General features: G+C 51.7%; 1 protein-coding gene across 1 annotated transcript in view; it reads left to right on the top strand.

Annotated features, from left to right (window-relative positions):
- The first annotated feature begins 6,521 nt into the window (after nucleotides 1-6,521).
- The window catches only part of CACNA1S (calcium voltage-gated channel subunit alpha1 S), a 109,283-nt gene continuing 96,059 nt past the window's right edge, over nucleotides 6,522-19,745 (top strand). Inside the window, 2 exon segments of the mRNA XM_030561131.1 lie at nucleotides 6,522-6,820; nucleotides 16,895-17,000. Of these exon segments, the coding sequence (XP_030416991.1) occupies nucleotides 6,660-6,820; nucleotides 16,895-17,000 (267 nt within the window). The 5' untranslated portion in view covers nucleotides 6,522-6,659.

The raw sequence follows: 19,745 nt of genomic DNA, 5'->3' as shown, positions 1-19,745 counted from the left end.
GGTAGAGCATCCCTGAGACACTGGTGGGCAGGGGCATGGGCAGGAATTTCAATTTGACCACTTTTGGAGGGGCAAGTAAACACATACATATTATACACATTAAACCATATCAACACACACACCTACATCATCTGCATAGAAATAAACAGTGGTACACTCACCATTTTGACGGAAATCCATGCACCAGGGAGCCATCTGAAAAAGGTATCCACAGCCTCTTCTGTGTTAACACTGTTGGTGATGTCAGTCTCTACTGCGAGAATTAACAGTTGCTGAAGACAAGCTTCTGTCAGGCGGCTGCGAAGTCTACACTTTTAGCACTAAAACATTCTTCTGCCGTTGCAACTGTGACAGGTACTGTTGCCGAAAGCAACAATAGGTCAAATCCATCAGGATACAAGAGTTCCAGGTCACGTTCTTTACAGACCTTCATGAGTTCCAGAGAAGATATTCCACTGTCTGGTCCCTGAGCATTTAAAATAGGTTCAATGTGGTGCACTAATCATATTGCATTTCAGGAACTCTGCACTGAAATTCTTCGTTCGGTTTCACAAGTGCTTCTTTTCCTTTTGCTATGTTAACAGGTTTCAGGTTTTTTGCAGTGAGATAGGACACGCTTTGAGTATTAAATTGTCTGTTGTTTTCACTTATTGCAGCATTTAGTGCAGGGAAAAAGAAATCGACTTTATATTTATCATTTAAAGATTCCAAAAGGTAGGAGGCGGTGTGACTGCGGTAAAAATGATCCAGAGTTTTTGCTGGTTGCCTCTTCCTGTAAACTGGTATTTGCAGACTCAGTTCAGTAGCCTGCTGTTCAGCTTCGACGAAGTACCCGTGGAACTTTTCATCCGTTCTCAGGTTGTGCAAAACTTTTCAGCAACTCTCTATTGCATTTACCGCACAGGCAAAATCAATGTTTTCCCGCCGCAAGCAAGTGATACCATAATACACACACCCAAAAATACCAAGATGCAGATTGTGAATTCGAAATCCATCCGTACCATAAACCTCTTTCCTTCTGCCGACACATTGCTTTCCTGGCATTCTGCTGACTATTGATTAAAGTTTCGCTAGTAATAGAAAACTATTCATCTGTGACCTGCAAAGCTTGGCAGTGTGAATACCAGCGCACTTGGTGAGGAGCCTGAAGACATGTCTCTTGACCACTGTATTCATTGCCATTGACACTTGAGGTCCCTTCTGTCTGTATCATGGGCCTGGTCTACGCTATGGGGTTAGGTCGAATTTAGCCGCATTAGGTCGATTTAAAAATGAACCCGTCCACACAACCAACCCCGTTCCATTGACCAAAAGGGCTCTTAAAATCAACTTCTGTATTTCTCCCCAACGAGGGGAGTAGCACTAAAATTGACTTTGCTGGGTCAAATATGGGGTAGTGCGGACACAAATCAATAGTATTGGCCTCTGGGAGCTATCCCAGAGTGCTCAACTGTGACTGCTCTAGACAGCACTTTGAACTCTGATGCACTAGCCAGGCACACAGGAAAAGCCCTGGGAACTTTGAATTTCATTTCCTGTTTGGTCAGCGTGGTGAACTCAGCAGCACAGGTGACTATGTGGTTCCCCCAGAATCATAGAGTGTCGAATGTTTCTACGCTCCCCTTATCATCTCCATCCCTGAGGTTGTCGCAGATTAGAAGGTGAAAAAAACGCACTTGCGATGACATGTTTTCCGAGCTCATGCAGTCCTCCCGCACTGATAGGGCACAGCTTAATGCATGGAGGCATTCAGTGGCAGAGTCCAGGAAAGAATTAAATGAGCGTGAAGAGCGCAGGAAGGATGTGATGCTGAGGCTAATGTGGGAGCAAATGGACATGATGAAGCATTTGTTGGGGGAGCAAACGGACACGATGAAGTATCTGTTGGAGCTGCAGGAAAGCCAACAAGAGCACAGACCCCTGCTGCATCCACTGTATAACCACCTACCCTCCTCCCTGTGTTCCATAGCCTCCTCACCCAGATGCCCAAGAATGGGGGGGAGGGGGGGAGCTCCGGGCACCCAGCCACTCCACTGCAGGGGATGGCCCAAGCAACAGAAGGCTGTCATTCAAACAGTTTGATTTTTAGTATGGCTACAATAAGCAATGTGGCCTTGTCCTTCTCTCCTCCCCAACCCCATCCAGGCTACCTTGTCTGTTCTCTCTCTTTTTTTAAAATGAATAGAGAAAGAATGCTTGGTTTCAAAACAATAGTTACTTTATTTTGAATGGGGGAGGGTGGTTGGCTTACAGGGAATTAAAATCAACAATGGGGGCGGGTTTGCATCAAGTAGAAACACATACAACTGTCACACCGAAGCCTGGCCAGTCATGAAACTGGTTTTCAAATCCTCTCTGATGCACAGCGTGCCTTGCAGTGCTCTTCTAATCAGCCTGGTGTGTGGTGCAAAATGATTGTCTACCGTTGCTTTCATGGAGGGAGGGGCGACTGATGACATGTACCCAAAACCACCCGTGACAATGTTTTTGCCCCATCAGGCATTGGGAGCTTAACCCAGAATTCCAATGGGTGGCAGAGACTGCAGGAACAGTGGGATAGCTATCCACAGTGCACCGCTCCGTAAGTCGATACTTGCCGCGGCAGTGAGGATGCACTCTGCCGACTTAATGCACTTAGTGTGGACATATGCCATCGACTATATAAAATCGATTTCTAAAAATCTACTTCTATAAAATCGACCTAATTTCCTAGTGTAGACATACCCATGGTGTCCTTTTGTATTTTTTTTAAAGATGTTGCTGTGGTAACTTCTAGGTGGAGGAAAATATACAGGTTCTGAACAAGTCCAAAAAAGTTCTTGGAAATGGTACTACAGCTCAAAGGAGCAACCACGACTAAATGTAGACAATGCACATAGCAATGTGTGTAAACAGCACATGGTTGTTCTGTTTGGTTGTTAACAACCATCCAGCAAGAGCCATTGATGGGATTTCCCCCCCCAACTTCTGTGTATGTGTGCCATGACATTACACCTCCCAGATGTAAGCGACAGGGCAGAGCATCTCACAGACTAATTGAACCTTGTTAGTGATGTTATTACATTGGTTATCAGTATGTGTAATTGTGTATTATATAAATGTTGGGGTTTTAAGAGTTATTGTTGTTAAGTTTTGTCTTGGAAGGGAATATGTGGTTTTGGGAGCTATGGCTTCAAGGGCTGAGCTTCCCAGACAGAGAGTCTGGGCAGGGTGCCACAAAGCTCTTGTTGTTTTGCACAGCAAGCTGGAACTAGGTGCGCTTGTGAGCACCTTCAGCATTGAGGCCCAGATCCTCCAGGGCATTTAGGCTCCTAAATTCCATTGAAATTAATGGAATCACTCTTGTGGTCTGGGTGTGATCTCAGAATGCCACATTTCCCACTGGGCTCTGCTGAGGATTCTCAGGCCTCCAAGGGGAGCCTGCCAACTAGTGGATTTGATTGGAAGCCAGGTGGTACTTAGGGCTGGCACAGAGTTTGCCTCCTAACCTGGGGCAGTTGGGCCGAATCTCCCTTGTCAGTTTGGGGCTGAGTCAAAGCCTGCAAACTCTTGAACTGCAAAAAGGCACCTGCAAATCCAGCGCCGTGATGGTCCCATGGTATCATTCAGGATGATCTTATGTCTTCTAGGGCTGGCGGTATCCCTGTCAGAGGCAGAGTCTGTCCAGCTGGGGCCGGATGGAAACGTCACCTCTGAATTTGCCATCTAGGCCTGATATTTCTTCATCTAGAGCCTTGGAAAACCCCAGGAGCCACCATCAATGTCAGTCCTCTGTGGCTAACCCTTCCTGGCCAAGGGGATGGCACAGGGCAGGGAGCAGACCTTCCTTAGGCCTTCCATTCACACATTGTTGGATCTCTGTCTTTAAAAGCACACACCTAGTCAGTGATCAGTCAGTGTGTGCAATTACTTACAGCTGTGACTGGGGTGGAGGAAAACCATCTACCAAGGTGTGTGTACCAATTCCAAGCTTACCACACCCCAGATGACCATGAGATGTCCCCAGAGACCCTTCCTGGCACTAGCAGCTGCTAGTGGTGCTGGGACAGGTCTGAGAGCCTCCGAGCTGCCCGCTGGGGCTGCAGCAATAGCAGAGCTCATAGGTTGAATCCCGAGTGACATGGGGACAGTGATTAGTGGGAGAAGGAGGGAGGGCAAAATGGGGACCCACTCAGGACTAGCTGAGATGTGGTGAACGCAGTCCATGATACCTCCAGGGACCTCATCATTTGGGGCGTGAGAAGGAATATTTGACCCTGAAATGCAGGAAATGACTCTGTGTGTGTGTGTGTGTGTGTGTGTGTGTGTGTGTGTGTGTGTGTGTAATTAATGTTGCTAATTTTACCCCTTCTACAGCTGAGCTGATTCTCCCAGAGCATGCAGCAATGGACAGGAACAGCTGCAGAGTATCCCCTCCCCTCACTAGTTAGCAGGCATGTAGCTATGGGATTCTCCTTCAGGACTGTGTCGCACTGGGGCTGCTGGCCCTCGAACTGGGATGCTCCCAAGACAGGCAGTTCCATGGCAGATGACATGATCCTGAGATAATATGAGCCTAGGGTGACCAGATGTCCTGATTTTACAGTGACAGTCCCGATTTTTGGGTCTTTTTCTTATATAGGCTCCGATTACTCCCCACCACCTGTCCTGATTTTTCACATTTGCAGTCTGGTCACCCTATATGAACTGTAGCACGGTGGTAGTAGAGTGGTTAGTGCTCCAGCTGCAAGGCAGGGAATGGGCGTTCTGTCCCTGGCTTGCTGGCTGATGTGGGGCCAGTCCCCCTGTCATGTGGACCTGTAGTTTCTCTGCTTGTAAAATAGGGACACTGATACGTTCTTTCTTTGCCAAGTGCTCGCAGAGCAGGGTTTAGAAGCACAAGAGATGGTTGTTTTGTCAGCTTTGCTGTGGGTTTGCTGCACGCCTCAGAGCATGTTGCCTCTCCAGGCCTCAGTTTCTCCACCTGTGAAATAGGGATAATACATCTGACCCACCTTTCTAAAGACCTTTGACATCTGCAGATACAAGACTCTCTGTAGGTGCTTGGTGGTATTATCTAGAAATATTTGTAAAACACATCCAGGGTGAAGGCCTCTGTAGCAGGGCAAAGTCTAATACATCTCCTGGAGTATATAACTGTTTGTATGTAGACATTTCCCTAGGGGACATGCAGGCAGATTGGTCAGTGTAAAATGCAGTGGTATGAGGGAGGGGTAAGACAAGATGTTGGGTGTTGGTGCTAGCCAGTCCTAGACCCTTTTAGGGGGTGAAATCCAGAACAAGCCCTGTAGAATCCTGGAAATGTGAGGCTGGAAGGGACCTTGGGAAGTCATCAAGTGTAGCCCCCTGTGCTGAGGCAGGGCCAAGTAAACTTAGATCAGCCCTGACAGGTGTGTGTCCAGCCTGTTCTTAAAAATCTCCAGTGCCAGGGGTTCCACAGCCTCCCTTGGGAGCCTGCTCCAGAGTTTAACCACTGAATTTCCCCGGCAGCCGAGTGGAGGCAGCAGGAGACATGGGCTGTGTTCCTCACTCTGGATGGGGCTAACGGCACTGCTGACCCCCCTTTGCACCCCTCTGCTGGGCAGGCCTCAGAGAAGTGCCTGCTAGTTACAGTCAGGATCCAAGGGCAAACGCTCCGAGTTTGGCACATGCTTTCTGTGGCTACTCTGCAATGCATAAGGAGACTCTCGGGATTCCTGCCCTGGCATAGGGCTCCGGAGAGCTGCATTCCATTCCTGGCTCTGCTACTGTGGGACTTTGACCCAGATCTGCAAAGGCAGTTAGGTACCTGATTCTCACTGAACTCTGTGGGAGTTAGGTGTCCAAATCCCTTTGAGGATCTGGCACTCCCTGCTCTGTTCCCCTTCTGCAAAGTGAGGATCAGAACTCTAACTTCCTCCCACTCCTGTCTGGTTAGATTCTATACTTGTTGGGACAGGGATCGTCTCTCATATATGTGCAGCATCTAGCACAGAGGAGTTTCCATACACTCCCTGATTCCGCTTAATAACAACATGTGCTTTGACGGGGAATGTTTGTCCCCACAAACGCACTGGCTGGAAGGATTACCAGAAAGCAAACACCAGACAGAAGAGGCAAATGCGTTTGCAAAAGAGGCAGGATTTATCTGCAGCAGTCACCCAACCCAAGCGAAATGCACCCTGGGCCCAGCTGGACAAAGCAGGCGGCTTGTGTTGTTTAAACAACCTGATGATTCCTTGGGCTGCTTCAGAAGCCAGAGGGAGATGGGGAAGAGGGCCAGGGAGAGAGATGAAGCGGGATTTTCTCTGAGTATTTCCCTCTTGACGTGGGTCCCTCACCCCCGCTCCCAAACTGGAGCCGTAGCTTGGGAAGCAGTTACCGGCGCTGGGATAAGCAACAGCTGCTGGGCTTCTTTTGCTGTCTCAGGAACTCTGACAGCACCAGGGAGTGGGGACGGTGTCTAATTTTAAACTCATGCCTGATGCATTTGTGTATGTGTGAGTGAGATTTCCAGCTCCCCCCCCCCCCCGCCCCCTGCCTCCCGCTCTGCACCGAGGAGACTGGCTCAGCAGAAGAGAACCAGAAGGGGCTTCGGGCTGGGGACGGGGGTCTCAACTGGGGGAAGAGAGGACAGGGGGAGAAGAACGGCTGGCGGAGGTAGCTAGGGTGGGAAGATCATGGAGCCTGCTTCTGCCCAGGATGATCAGAAGAAAAAGCAACAGAAAGAAAAGTCAAAGAAACCGGTGCCACCAGCAGCCCCCCGGCCAGCCAGGGCTCTGTTCTGCTTAACCCTTCAGCACCCGCTGCGGAAAGCCTGCATCGGCATTGTGGAATGGAAGTATCCTTTCCGTCTAGGCAGGGAGGGGAGACGGGAGCTGCGTGGGGGTGTCTAGAAATGTGGGAGACCGAGACCTGACAAAGCACGAAGGGGGCATTAGAAAGCATGAGGAGGAAATGCCTCGACACAGCGGTGAGCGAGAGCAAAGTGTGTGCCCAAAGCACAGGAGAGAATGTTGGGGGCATTTGGTAGGTGTGGACAGGTTTAAACTCGGTGAGCAATCGATCTGGTTTTCCTGTTCCTGACAGCCTGTTTGTACCGTCTGTCTCACTGGCAATGTGAAAGAGCAGGGGAGGTGGAGGAAAGGCTAAAAATAGCTGAGGGGCCTGGTTCTGTGATCCTGCTGCACTCAGTGGCATGAAGCCGGAGTCAGGGAGATCAGGATCTGGCCTGTGTTTTCTTGGGACGAGGTCGGAGACAGTAACTGATGTGTTCAGTGGAAGGGGGGCTGTTTGGGTGAGAGAAACCGAGGAGGTTTGGACACTGCAGTTTCTGTTCAGTCTCTTTTGTACCAAGCGAAGATGGGGCCATGGAAAATAAGCCCAAGGGTTCCTCTCTCCAAGGCGTTGTGCAGCCAGGGAGCGGGGCAGCCAGGGAGACATTGCTTTCACTTCAGGAGGGAAGATAGATACATGGTGCTGGCAGGAATCCAAGGAAGGCAGAACCATTTTGGGGAAGGAATGCGAGAGGATCAACCAGGTCGGGGAGAGGGCTAGGCGGAGAGAACCGAAAAGCAGGGGCTCGGGGGCAGGAAGATGCCGGGTGATTAGAGAAGCCGGGGCAGGGAGCGGGGTGTGGTGGGGAAAGGATGCACTTTGCTCAGGAGGCAGGAAGAGAAAAAGCTGGAGGTGGCCCAGAGCGGGGCATAGGGAAGAAAATGTCAGACTGGGAAAGTAAAGTGTGCGTGGAGGGGAAGGGATTGAGAGGCACAATGCAAGCTGCTTGGAATAGCTCTGAGAGTGAGTCAACCGCTCTCCTGCTGCCCGCAGCTGCTGTCTGACATCACAGATGGATAGCTCCCTCTGCCCCTCTGCCATTCCCTCCTCTCTCCCTCTTTCTTTCCTTCTCCCTTTTTCTCTCCTTCTCTCTCCCCATCTCTTCCTCATTCTCTCTCCCCACCACCATTTCTCTGTCTTTCCCCTCCACCTCTCCCTCTCCATCCATCACTGCCCTAGGCTCCCCGCTCTCTGATCCCAGCTTTGCTAAAAGCTCGGCTCTAGCTCAAAGAGGAATGAGTTCAGGCCCTGTGTGATACAGGGAGTCAGACCAGATGTCCACAAAGGGCCCTTCTGGCCTCCAATCGGGACCCTGCAGTAGGGATGATGGAATGGCAACCCAGAGGGGCTGGGAGCTAACCCAGGGGGGGCTGAAGAGGAGCCCATGGAGAGTGGAAGAACCTTTTGTGTGTTTGGATTCTTGTTACCCTGGAAGGGGTGAAGTTTTAGTCAGAGACTTGGCTGGAGAGCTGGGCCCTATTGCCACCTCCAGCCTGGGTGGGGAAGGCTGAGGTTTGGGGGACACCTCAGAGGAGGAAACTGAGGCAGGGAGTGCCAGGTGTGGCCTGCAGAGAGTGCTACAGGGCAGCCACTCTGGTGACAAGTGTTTAGGAGGATGCCACTGCTTCCAGTTCATAGCCCGAGGCTCAGAATTGGGAAGGTATTTAGGCACTGCTGTGCTCAGAATCCTACATATCATTTTCAAAAGGGATTTAGGCACTTAGGAGCCAAAATCTCATTGGCAGTCAATAGTATTCCAGCTCCAACTGTGTCAATTACTAAATATGTAACAAGCTCTATTGCTCCATTAGCTCAAACGACAGAGGCTGTTGCTTTTAGGATCCCGAAGGGCCCAGATTCAACCCAGGCATACTAGGCTGCATTCTGGCCCTCGGGCACATCGTCTGGTCCTTTCTTGACTTGAGGGCGCGATCTCACGCCAGGAGAAATCAGTGAAACAAGAGGAGGTGGGGCAGTCATCCTGTGGGTACATGCTGGCGGTTTGGCCATCAGGATCCCTGCACTGCGGGCTGCAGGTCTGGACATGAAGCATGTTTGGGTCTAGTCACGGCTTGGCTGGGAGATCATCCCGAGTGCAGCAGGCAGATGTGTTAGTGACTCAAGAGGGGGTGCTTCTCTCACAGAAGCGCTGCGCCTGGCCGGGTGGCCCATGCTGCTGGATCAGACCTAAAGTGTGAGGTGTGGCCACTGAAGGCTTGGTGGTACCTTTTGGAAGAAATGGCACATTGGGCCTTTGTCTTGGGTACACTCCAGTTTTGCAACGTCTGCCTCCTGAAATCCGTCCTGCATAATAGCTGTTAGTGACTCATCCTCCCTCCCTCTCTCCCTGCCATGCAGTGTTCTACCCCAGAAGTGACAGCATTTCCGTGGGGAGTGAGCAATCCCAGTCCCTCCCTATTCAAAGGGCTTAGGGACCTGGTGGGTTTTTTTTTTGTCCTTTTAATAACAACAACGCTCTGGGCTGCCTTGCCCAAGGCTCTCTCACTGCCTTACAAACATTTAATGAATTTGTTATCACAACTGCTCCCCATGGCTGTAACAGAAGTAGTGCCCTCAAGCTACGCATGGGACAAGAGACACAGAAAGCAGAAATGACTAGCTCAGGGTCAGCCTGCAAATCAGTGGCACATCTGGGACTAGAACCTAGGACTCCTAAGTCACTGCCATAACCACTGAACCCGTTGAAGCCATGAGAGCGAATGGACCTACTCTTGAACACAGACTGGAAGGAGGAAAGAGGCAGGTATGCCAACAGGAAGGTCAAAGAAGCTGTCAATGCAAACAGGGTAGGGGATAGCATGTGTACGAGAGAGATTCCTCTGCATCTGGTTACACTGGTACCCACAATGCAGCAGGTTCTATTTATACCCACAATGCACTGGGCACTATTTATACCCACCATGCCCCTGGTTCGCTGCTTTGGGGTTGCAACGAGAGGAAGTGACCTAGTTCTGGCCCACTCACGGTAGCATTTGCTCAAAGGTCAGGCCAGTTGCTTGGTAGGGGGTTAGTTGTAACCATGCTTTGTGAGCATGCTGGGAGTCTACGGAGAGGGGTTTGGGAGTGTTCGGGCGCTGGCAGCAGTGGTGTGGGGACATGTGCCCCATTACTGGTATACATGGCACCTGGACTCCACCCTTGCTTCACAGTGCTCAGAAGGCAGGTTGCTTATCCGGTGCCCAGTGGAGCTTGCTCCGTCATGCCCCAGAGAACCTGGCTAAAAAAACCAGCAAATTTCCAGGCCTGGTGTGATTTAGGCTGCAGCTAGAGACAAGTTTATGATGCATGCTGCTGCTGCTGCTGCCAGAGCTGAGGTGATGCTCTCAAAGAGCTTTGCTGGAGTTATAAATGGAGAGAAGCCAGGAGAGGAACCTTCCCCCCACAGGATCCCAAATGGCTGTATTGGTTTAACTTGGCTGCATTTCCTGCTAGCAAAAGGGGCCAGGCTGGCATCCCTTGGCACTTCAGCTGCAGATGGGTTAAGACCTGGACATGCAGCAGGTTAGGACCAGAATCAGGGACAGAACTCCTGGCTCCCAGGTAGGGCCGGCTTTAGGCCTATTCCACCAATTCCCCCAAATCGGCCCCATGCGCCCAGTGAGAATCTCTTCCCTGGCTAGAGGCGCCTTTTTAATTTTTGCTCATCTGGTGGCGCTTCGGGTCTTCAACGGCACTTCGGCGGCGGGTCCTTCAGTGCCGCTGAAGACCTGAAGTGAGTGAAGGAGCCATCGCCGAAGTGCCTCCGAAGACTCAGAGCACCGCCCGGTGAGTACTTAAGCCCTACGTGTTTTTTTATGTTTTTTTTTTTAAAGTCATCCCTGCTGGGGCCCCGTCGAAACTGTTTGAATTGGGCCCCGCATTTCCTAAAGCCGGCCCTGCGCAGGCCCCTGCTCCAACCACTAGGTAATACTTCTCTAGGGAGTATCTGGGAAGGAACTACATAGAGTAAATCCCCAAATGGCAGAGGCACAGAGAACGGTCCCAGGCTCCTTCCATCCTTGCGGGACAAATGGCAGCCCATGCAGTGGGTGAAGCAGGGGACTAGGAGTTGGGATTCCTGAGTTCTGTTTCCATTTCTACTGCTGACTGTTGCTCGATCCCTGTGTCCCTCCTTTAACTCCTCTGGAGAAGGGGAGAATAACCCGAGGGAAGGGGAGGTTTCATTCACTGTAACAATTCATGAGCACTTTCCCTCTGCAGGTCTCCACATACCCGGCAGATGCCGGGCAGCACTGTTATTTCCAGGGAGCAAATGTGGGAAACGAGAGGGTGGGGAAGGGACTTGAGTTTTTCAAGCCTCGAGAGCCTGGGATGGAAGGGCTCTGGGAGGCTGATGATGGTGGTGATTGACAGTATAGTCTGGGGTGAAATATATGGATTGCTGGCATAGCCGCCTCGGGCATGCAACTAAAATTAAGGCAGCAGAGGGATCATCTTTAGCAGCCAGTGGCCTCCTTGTCAGCTGATTCCGGCAGGTCTAGGGAGCAGGCGGGTGCAAACAGCCAGGAGATTTAATCCACGGGGCGCAGGGGCGAAAGACGTCGTCGCGGATATGCATGGCTCCCTTTACCAAATATCTAAAGAGCCGCGGGAGTTCATTTGGCCTATGTAACAGGGCAGCTTGCCCCGTTAAGGGTGGCAGGCCTGTGGCCGACTGGCCCTATTCACTGATAAGACCTAGCTGAGGGGAGACAGGTGCTTAGTTCACTCTAAGGAGGGGCAGGGATGTGGGGTCTGCAGAGAGAGGTTGCAGCAAAGGACAGTTGCTTGCAGAAGCCCCTGGAGAGAGGCTGTGGCTGGGTAGAAAGCACCAGCTGGGGCAGTTTTGTTTTCCTGGGGTGAGTTTGTGGTTGTTGGGATAATGAATGCAGGACCGGCACTAGGGGTTTGAGCGGCCTAGGCACAAGGCAATTTCGCCGCCCCGCGCCCTGGTCCCGCGGCTCCGGTGGAGCTGCCGCAGTGGTGCCTGCAGGAGGTCCACCGGAGCTGCGGGAGCAGCCGACCGTCCGCAGGCATGACTGCGGCAGCTCCACTGGAGCCGTCTGCCGCCCCCTCCAGCAAAATGCCGCCCACCAATAATCCTGGCGCCCTAGGCGATTGCCTAGGCCGCCTAAATGGAAGCGCCGGCCCTGAATAAATGGAGCCCAGAGGGAAGGGACTAAGGACGGGGGCATCAGACCTTGTCCTCAGTGCTGCTTATGCTTTACGCTGTTACCCTCTGGTGCAGGAGCGCGTGTGAAATTGCTGCAGGACAGGCCAGCATGTGGGAATTGAAAGCTGACTCCAATCAATCCCTCCCACTCCCCACAGCCCTCAGCAGGCAGGTGCCCTGGCAGGCAGAGACTCGGGTTGGGCCCAGGCAGGTGAGAAGTGCCTTGTTGGGGAGCCCAGCCGTCGGGAGCCCCACTGTGAGGATCAGTCGCCAGCCAAAGTCCCCTGCAGTGTGAGTGTCCCAGAAGCAGCGCGGCCTCTTGGCCGTCGGGGCCCAGCCTGTCATCACTGTGGATGGTCCTGAGCCGCGCAGTGGCCTCAGGTGTGATGTGATCTTTAGCTCAATGGCTGGGCCTCTCCAGCTGTCACTGTCTGTAACAGCTGACGTGTCTTAGGCCTTTGCCTCATCCCCTAGCCAGGCCATGCTGCTTCCCCAGGATTGAATCTTTGCCGCCTTGTTCTCAGCCTGGCCCCATGAAAGCAAACCCAGCACGCTCCATGGAGGGATGACAAAGGGACATGAGCAGTGTGTCCTGTGACTCCCTCTCCCCCAGCCTCCCCCGCTATCTCCGATCCACCTCCACATACATGGCAGGCGCAGGATGGGCAGCCACTGAGGACCAAACCTCCAGCGCCGTCCCCTCAGGCTGTCGAGCAGAGGGGTGACTGGATCTGTTAAATGGCTGGAGAGCATTCGGATTGATTTCCCTTGCAAATTGCCCAGCAAGCATCATTTCCCGGCCCTCTCCACTTCCTGGGGTTCTGGGTCCTGCTGTGGCAGAGGAACAAATGGAAATGTTTGTGCAAGACCCTGCTTTTGTTTTGCTTCTCCTGTCTCTGTTACTAGGGAGCCCAGAGCAGTCCTGGGCCAAAGAGGGGGCAGGTAGGTGCTAGACAAACCCCCACACACTCAGCCCCGACCTCCACCTCCCCTGCTATGCCAGCCAGGAAACCCCCAAACACAGCTCTGCCACTGCCCCTCAGTCCTGACCTGCAGCCCCCAGACTTGCCAATGCCTTGGGGCCAAAAAACAGCAGAGTCTGAATTTGAGCAAACTTGGACAAATGTGCATGAAATTCTCCCTAGGGTGGGGACACTGCCAGCCTCTCCCTAAATGCAGATGAATGAATTCTGTGCCCAGCTGTGACGCTTCACAGAGGTACCTGGGGTTGGGAGGCGCCTCACTACCACCTGCCCTTTGCATGTGGGAGCCTTGTCTCTGCCCACCAGCAGCAAGAGCGTGCCTGGGGTGGCAAGCAATGGGCTGTGGCGTGCCGGTTGCCCCGTGAGGGCGGCAGTCAGGCTGCCTTTGGCAGAGCACCTGTGGGAGGTCCGCCAGTCCAGCGGCTTCAGCGGCAATTCGGCGGCAGGTACACCGAAGGCATGGGACCAGCGGACCTCCTGCAGGCATGCCACCGAATCTGCCTTACCAGTGGACCTCTCACAGGCATGCTGTCGAAAGCCACCTGACTTCCGTGCTTGGGGCAGCGAAATACATAGAGCCGCCTCTGACCGGGGGTCAGCTCCTTACCTCCACTGGCACCCCAGGCCCTACCCTCTAGGCCTCTGCAGGCCCTGCTGTCACTGAAGGGTTAGCAATTGGCACATGCCAAGAGGACTCTGGGCCCTCCAGGGGACATCAGAGGTTAGAGTGTGCCGATCGCTCACTGAGTGTTCCCAGGTTCGCTGCACCCAAAGCAGCTGTACACCACACCCCCCACAGCTCCCCAGTCCCACCTCCGATCGCTGCCCTGCTTTGCACACACTGGGTGTGTCCAGAGGGACACACACAGCAGTTTATTTGATGCAGATTGTGTAGCACATACAGGACGCTCCCCCTTATCTGAATAGCAGGCGGGACACAGATTTTATTTGAATAATCTAGCGGGCAGGAGCCACTCAGCAGCTGGATGGCGTCTCTTGTAGCTGGGGCTTGTCTTTCTCCTCCTCCTCGCAGTCCTGGCTGGGGGTCTCTGCGCTAGGCTCGCTCCCTCCCCTGACAGCAGGGCAACAGAGGAGCTCTACTGTCTGAACTGCTGTGTTATCCATCCTGTCTTGTTGCCCAGCATGGGGGACGTGCTGTGGGGGGCACGTATTGGAAACCAACGGTTACATACAACATAAAATCAGAGCATGCATTCTAGAAGCTAGCCTCGATACTTTCATGTCGTACAGAGCAATGCTCACCGCAAACTCCTTCCAACTTTTTACAGCCTGTGATCCTTGTTTCATGAGACAAGTCATGCTGGCAGCTTGCATCCTAAGTAAAGGAGCCCCCAGTGTCTCCTTTGCAGCCCAGGCTATCTCAAAACAGTCCTTTGATCTTTATTTGTAACCCAGACTCCCTGGTGCTAATTGTTCCTCCCGGTAGGTTTCAGAGTGGTAGCTGTGTTAGCAAAAACGACGAGGAGTCTCGTGGCACCTTAGAGACTAACACATTTATCTGAACATAAGCTTTCGTGGGCTAGAACCCACTTCATTGGATGTATGAAGTGAAAAATACAGGAGCAGGTATAAATACATGAAGGGATGGTGGCTGCTTTGCCAAGCATGAGGTCAATCTAACAAGATAAATCAATTAACAGCAGGATACCAAAGGAGGAAAAATAACTTTTGAAGTGGTAAGAGAGTGGCCCATTACAGACAATTGACAAGAAGGTGTGAGTAACAATAGGGAGAAATTAGTACTGGGGAAATTAAGTTTAGGTTTTGTAATGACCCAGCCTCTCCCAGTCTTTATTCAGGCCTAATCTGATGGTAGCTAGTTTGCAAATTAATTCCAGTTCTGCAGCTTCACCTTGGAGTCTGTTTTTGAAATCTTTTTGTTGTTGAAGAATTGCCACTTTTAGGTCTGTTATTGAGTGACTAGAGAGATCGAAGTGCTTTCCTATTGGTTTTTGAATATTATGATTCCTGATGTCAGAGTTGTGTCCATTTATTCTTTTGCATAGAGACTGTCTGGTTTGGCCAATGTACGTGGCAGAAGGGCATTGTTGGCACATAATGGCATATATCTTTTTGGTAGATGTGCAGGTGAATGAGCCCCAGATGGTGTGGCTGATGTGATTAGGTCCTATGATGATATCCCTTGAATAGATACGTGGACAGAGTTGGCACGGGGGTTTGTAGCAGGGTTTGGTTCCTGGGTAGGTGTTTTTGTTGTGTGGTGTGTAGTTGCTGGTGAGTATTTGCTTCAGGTTTGGGGGCTGTAGGTGAGGACTGGTAGATTTTGCAGTCTCTTCTCAATTTTGTAATCTAGATTAGTTGCATACTGAGTGATAAGCTAGACTCCCTCTGTGAAGGGACCATACACAATACAGACAAGGACCAGATGAGGAGATAAGTGTCTGTAACCCTTTCCTGAAAGGAACCTGTCTGAGATATGTCCCCTTCTGGTTACCTGCCTCAGCTCCCAAGGCTTTAAGAACATAATTTTCAGTATAGAGACATAATTCCTTAAATATTATCCATGCATACATTTCAAAATGATTGCGATGACCAGCGGGCTACTGGCTTTTGCTGGAGACCATCTTCTGAGGTACTAACATGCATAGAACTCACCCAGGAGAGCCCTGTAAAACCCCCTGCACCTGCTGTGCCAGTTGGCATCAAGAGGTCACTGGGTCACAGCAGCTCACAGCAATTACTAATGTGCTCCTACATTTCTCCACATCAGCTCTGTGCCTCCCCATCAGCTTCTCTAGCTGTCCAATCTTCCTCAGCTCCCCCTCACTGCTGAGCCCCTGCCCCAGCCCCACATCTACCCCTGGCTTCCCATGTCCCTTTGCTCCTTATGCAGAGGTTCTACATCCCCCCCCAGCTTCCCCCGCTCCAAGTGCTGCCCCCACAGCTCCCATTGGCTGGGAACCACAGCCAATGGGAGCTGCAGAGATGGTGCCTGCAGACAGGGCAGCATACAGAGCCACCTAGTTGTGCCTCCACATAGGAGTTGGATGGGGGACATGCCACTGCTTCTGGAAGCTGCTTGAGGTAAGTGCCACCTGGAGCCTGCACCCCTGACCCACTCCCCAGCCCCAACCCCCTGCCCCAGCCCTGATCCTCCTCCTGCCCTCCAAACCCCTCAATCCCAGCAGGGAGCATCCTCCTAAACCCAAAACCGCTCATTCCCAGCCCCACCCCAGAGCCCTCACCCCCCCTGCTGCACCCCAACCCCCTGCCCTGGCCCAGAGCCTCCTCCCATACCCTCATTTCTAGCCCTATCCCAGAACTTGCACCCCAAGCCGGAGGCCTCACCCTCTCCTGCACCCCAGCCCCCTGTCCCAGCCTGGTGAAAATGAGCGAGTGAGTGAGGGTGGGGAGAGCAAGCAACAGAGAGAGAGGGGATGGAGTGAGTGGGGGCAGGGCCTTGTAGGGGGTGGGGCAGGAGGCAGGGCAAGGGTGTTTGGTTTTCTGCGAATAGAAAGTTGGCAACCATAGGGTGGGAGGGAGATGGGGAGAAGTGGAGGCAGGAACCCATCCCCGTTCACAGGAGAGGAGGGGAGAGCCTTCCCCAAGAGGTGGGACAGTGGGGAAGGCAGCCAATCGGAGGCTGATTTCCCTCTAGACTGATGGGCTGTTACCCAGATCTGTAAGAGGCTCTGAAACTGTGGGAGTGTTGGCAGGTCTGATGGCAACTGCACCTAGTATTATTGCAGCCCTGGGTTGACCCCTCCCCCCCAAAGCTCTGCCAGTGCCCCCAGCCCCCCAGCTCGTCCCTCCCTGGACCTCTCCTGTGTAAATATGGCCAGTGCCGTGGCATTGTACCAGCTGATGTGGTTACCGTTAATTGGTGCATACACAGGGACTGCGCCTCAGCTCTGTGCTTCTCCTTAATGCCTACCCACAGACCCTTCGAGATCATTATCCTGATGACCATCTTTGCCAACTGTGTGGCGTTGGCTGTCTACCTGCCCATGCCGGAGGATGATACCAACGCTTCTAACTCCAGCCTGGTAAGAGACAGTCTCGTCCTCGTGTTGTACAAACTCGCCTGGCACCGCCCACTCATGGTAAAGCCTCCGAGGCAAACCTTTTTCTTTCACTTGTGCTCCAAACTAACCTTTTAAACATAGCCGGGGCATCTAGTCAAGGAAGCATGAAGGGGCTGAGTCTCTCACCCACGAATGTTAGCGCCTGCCTGGCACTGAAATTTCACTCTCCAAGCCACCAGCACGTGAGCTGCATGGTCTCCAGTTATGTAGTTGTGAAATTTACACCTGGACCCACAACACCAAGACACAGGCCTCTGCTCCCTGTTGCATTGGGATGGGAGTGGATAGCCCCACAAGTAAGAAGCTGTTTAGGGGGCTGTCAAGGTATTATTCCCACTTTGAACTTTAGCATCCAGAAAGTGGGGACCTGCATGTACCCTTCTAAGCTTAATTCCCAGCTTAGATCTGATAGCGCTGCCACCAATCAAAATTATAGGGTTTTGGTACACTTCCTGTCCCCCAAAACCTTCCCTGGGGGACCCAAGACCCAAACCCCCTGGGCCTTAAAACAAGGAGAAATAAACCATTCCCCCTCCTTTCCCCCTCCCAGACTTTCCCTGAGAGATCACTGTGATCCAAACTCCTTGAATCTTAAAACAGAGAGGAATTAACCTTTTCCCTCCTCTTCTTTCCCCCCCCCCCACTCCCTGGTGAGTTCAGACCCAATCCTCTTGGGTCTTACACAAGAAAAAAATCAATCAGGGTCTTAAAAAAGAAAGCTTTTAATTAAAGAAGGAAAAAGTAAAAACTATCTCTGTAAAACCAGGATGGAAAATGTTTACAGGGTCTTCAGTTATACATAGACTAGAGGGACTCCCTCCCCCCTAACCTAAGTTACAAGTTACAGCAAACAGAGGAAAAATATCCTTCCAGCAAAATACACATTTGCAAATAAAGAAAACAAACAAAAGACTAATCTGCCTTCTAGCTAGTACTTACTATTTTGAACATGAGAGACTGTTTCAGAAAGATTGGAGAAAGCTGGTTGCACGTCTGGTCCCTCTTAGCCCCAAGAGCGAACAAAGAACAACACAAACAGCACAAACAAAGACTTCCCTACACCAAGATTTGAAAGTATCTTGTCCCCCGATTGGTCCTTTGGTCAGGTGTCAGCCAGGTTCACTGAGCTTGTTAACCCTTTACAGATAAAAGAGACATTAACCCTTAACTATCTGTTTATGACAGGGGCTTAAATAATTAGGGGGCTGGGGCACATGACTTACGAGGAGAGGCTGAGGGAACTGGGGTTATTTAGTCTGCAGAAGAGTGAGGGAGGATTTGATAGCTGCTTTCAACTGCCTGAAAGGGGTTTCAAAGAGGATGGAGCTCAGCTGTTCTCAGTGGTAGCAGATGACAGAACAAGGAGCAATGGTCTCAGTTGCAATGGGGGAGGTCTAGGTTGGATATTAGGAAACACTGTTTCACTGGGAGGGTGGTGAAGCAGTGGAATGGGTTACCTAGGGAGGTAGTGGAATCTCCATCGTTAGAGATTTTTAAGGCCTGGCTTGACAAAGCCCTGTCTGGAATGATTTAGTTGGGGTTGGTCCTGCTTTGAGCAGGGGATTGGACTAGATGACCTCCTGAGGTCCCTTCCAACCCAAATCTTCTATGATTCTATGTTAACAAAACATCTCTGTTGACTGTTAACAGCATTAAACCGCTCCGTTATCCCCTTTGACCCGAGCAGCTACTCAAATTTGGGGGCCCTGTGAGTTGTCCAGCTGAGAGCACAAATTGACAATGGAATCTGAGATTGTCTTCAATTGATTCAGTCTTGTGAAGTGATGTTTGTCCCATCCTTGTGAAGTCCTGCGTTCCTGAACACAGGAGGCACCAAAGTGTCCTCACTCATAGCACACATGCAGCCAGCGCTCCACAAGCCCTCTCTAGACTTTTTCCACCATGATTTGCCAGCTCTTTGCTCAGCATCCCTCTCTTTCTTGTCTCTCATTCTGCTCCTTTCTCTGTCTCTCCACCCACCTCGACAAACAGCTCCCAGTACAACCCTCTGCCCGCGTGGTGCTAATTTACAAGAGGGGGGGCCTATTCCTTAGCTGGGGGGTTGTGATTAATTCATTTTAAATAAAGGCTGGTGGTGAAGCTTGTAACCATTCTGTGCGGGCCAGAGACTCATGTTAAGTTGCTGGTCATGACTCCTACTCTAGCAACCATCTTTAAAATCGTTGTAATGGTTTATTGATGACACGGGGCGGGGGGGATGGCAATGCGGGGGAAGGAGGGAATTAAAGACTTTGCAGTGTAAAGTAAGGCTTTCATTTGAACCATTTCCCATATTTGCTTTAGCTCTAGAGCCTTTTCTAGGGGAAAACCCTGCTTGATGGTCTTTTAGATCAGTGCTTCCCCAACTTTTTCCATTCTGCCCCCCCCCCCACCCATTGTGGAACCCGTCCACATCATGCCCCCGGGAACTGGAGCCAAGGCCGGAGTTGGGGCTGCAGCCGGGAGCAGAGCCATGGCTGGGGTTGGGAGCGGGGCCATGGCTGGGGCCCGATTTTCAGCTGGGGTTGAGGTTGGAGCCAAAGTGGATCTGGGGGCAGAGCAGGGCATGGTGGTATTCCCCCTCCCCACCCTTTGTGCTGTGACCCCCCCAATGTTCCTCTGTGCCCCCCTCCGTTTGGCCACTTAACAACTGCATAGTTGTCCCTCTGTTTCACACCGTGAGCACTTTGAATTTCATAGTGACGG

Source organism: Gopherus evgoodei, chromosome 4, assembly GCF_007399415.2.
Source record: "Gopherus evgoodei ecotype Sinaloan lineage chromosome 4, rGopEvg1_v1.p, whole genome shotgun sequence".
Classification (NCBI taxonomy): Eukaryota; Metazoa; Chordata; order Testudines; family Testudinidae; genus Gopherus; species Gopherus evgoodei.
The sequence above is the reverse complement of the archived record's forward strand: the minus strand, read 5'-3'. Positions and strand labels throughout refer to the sequence as shown.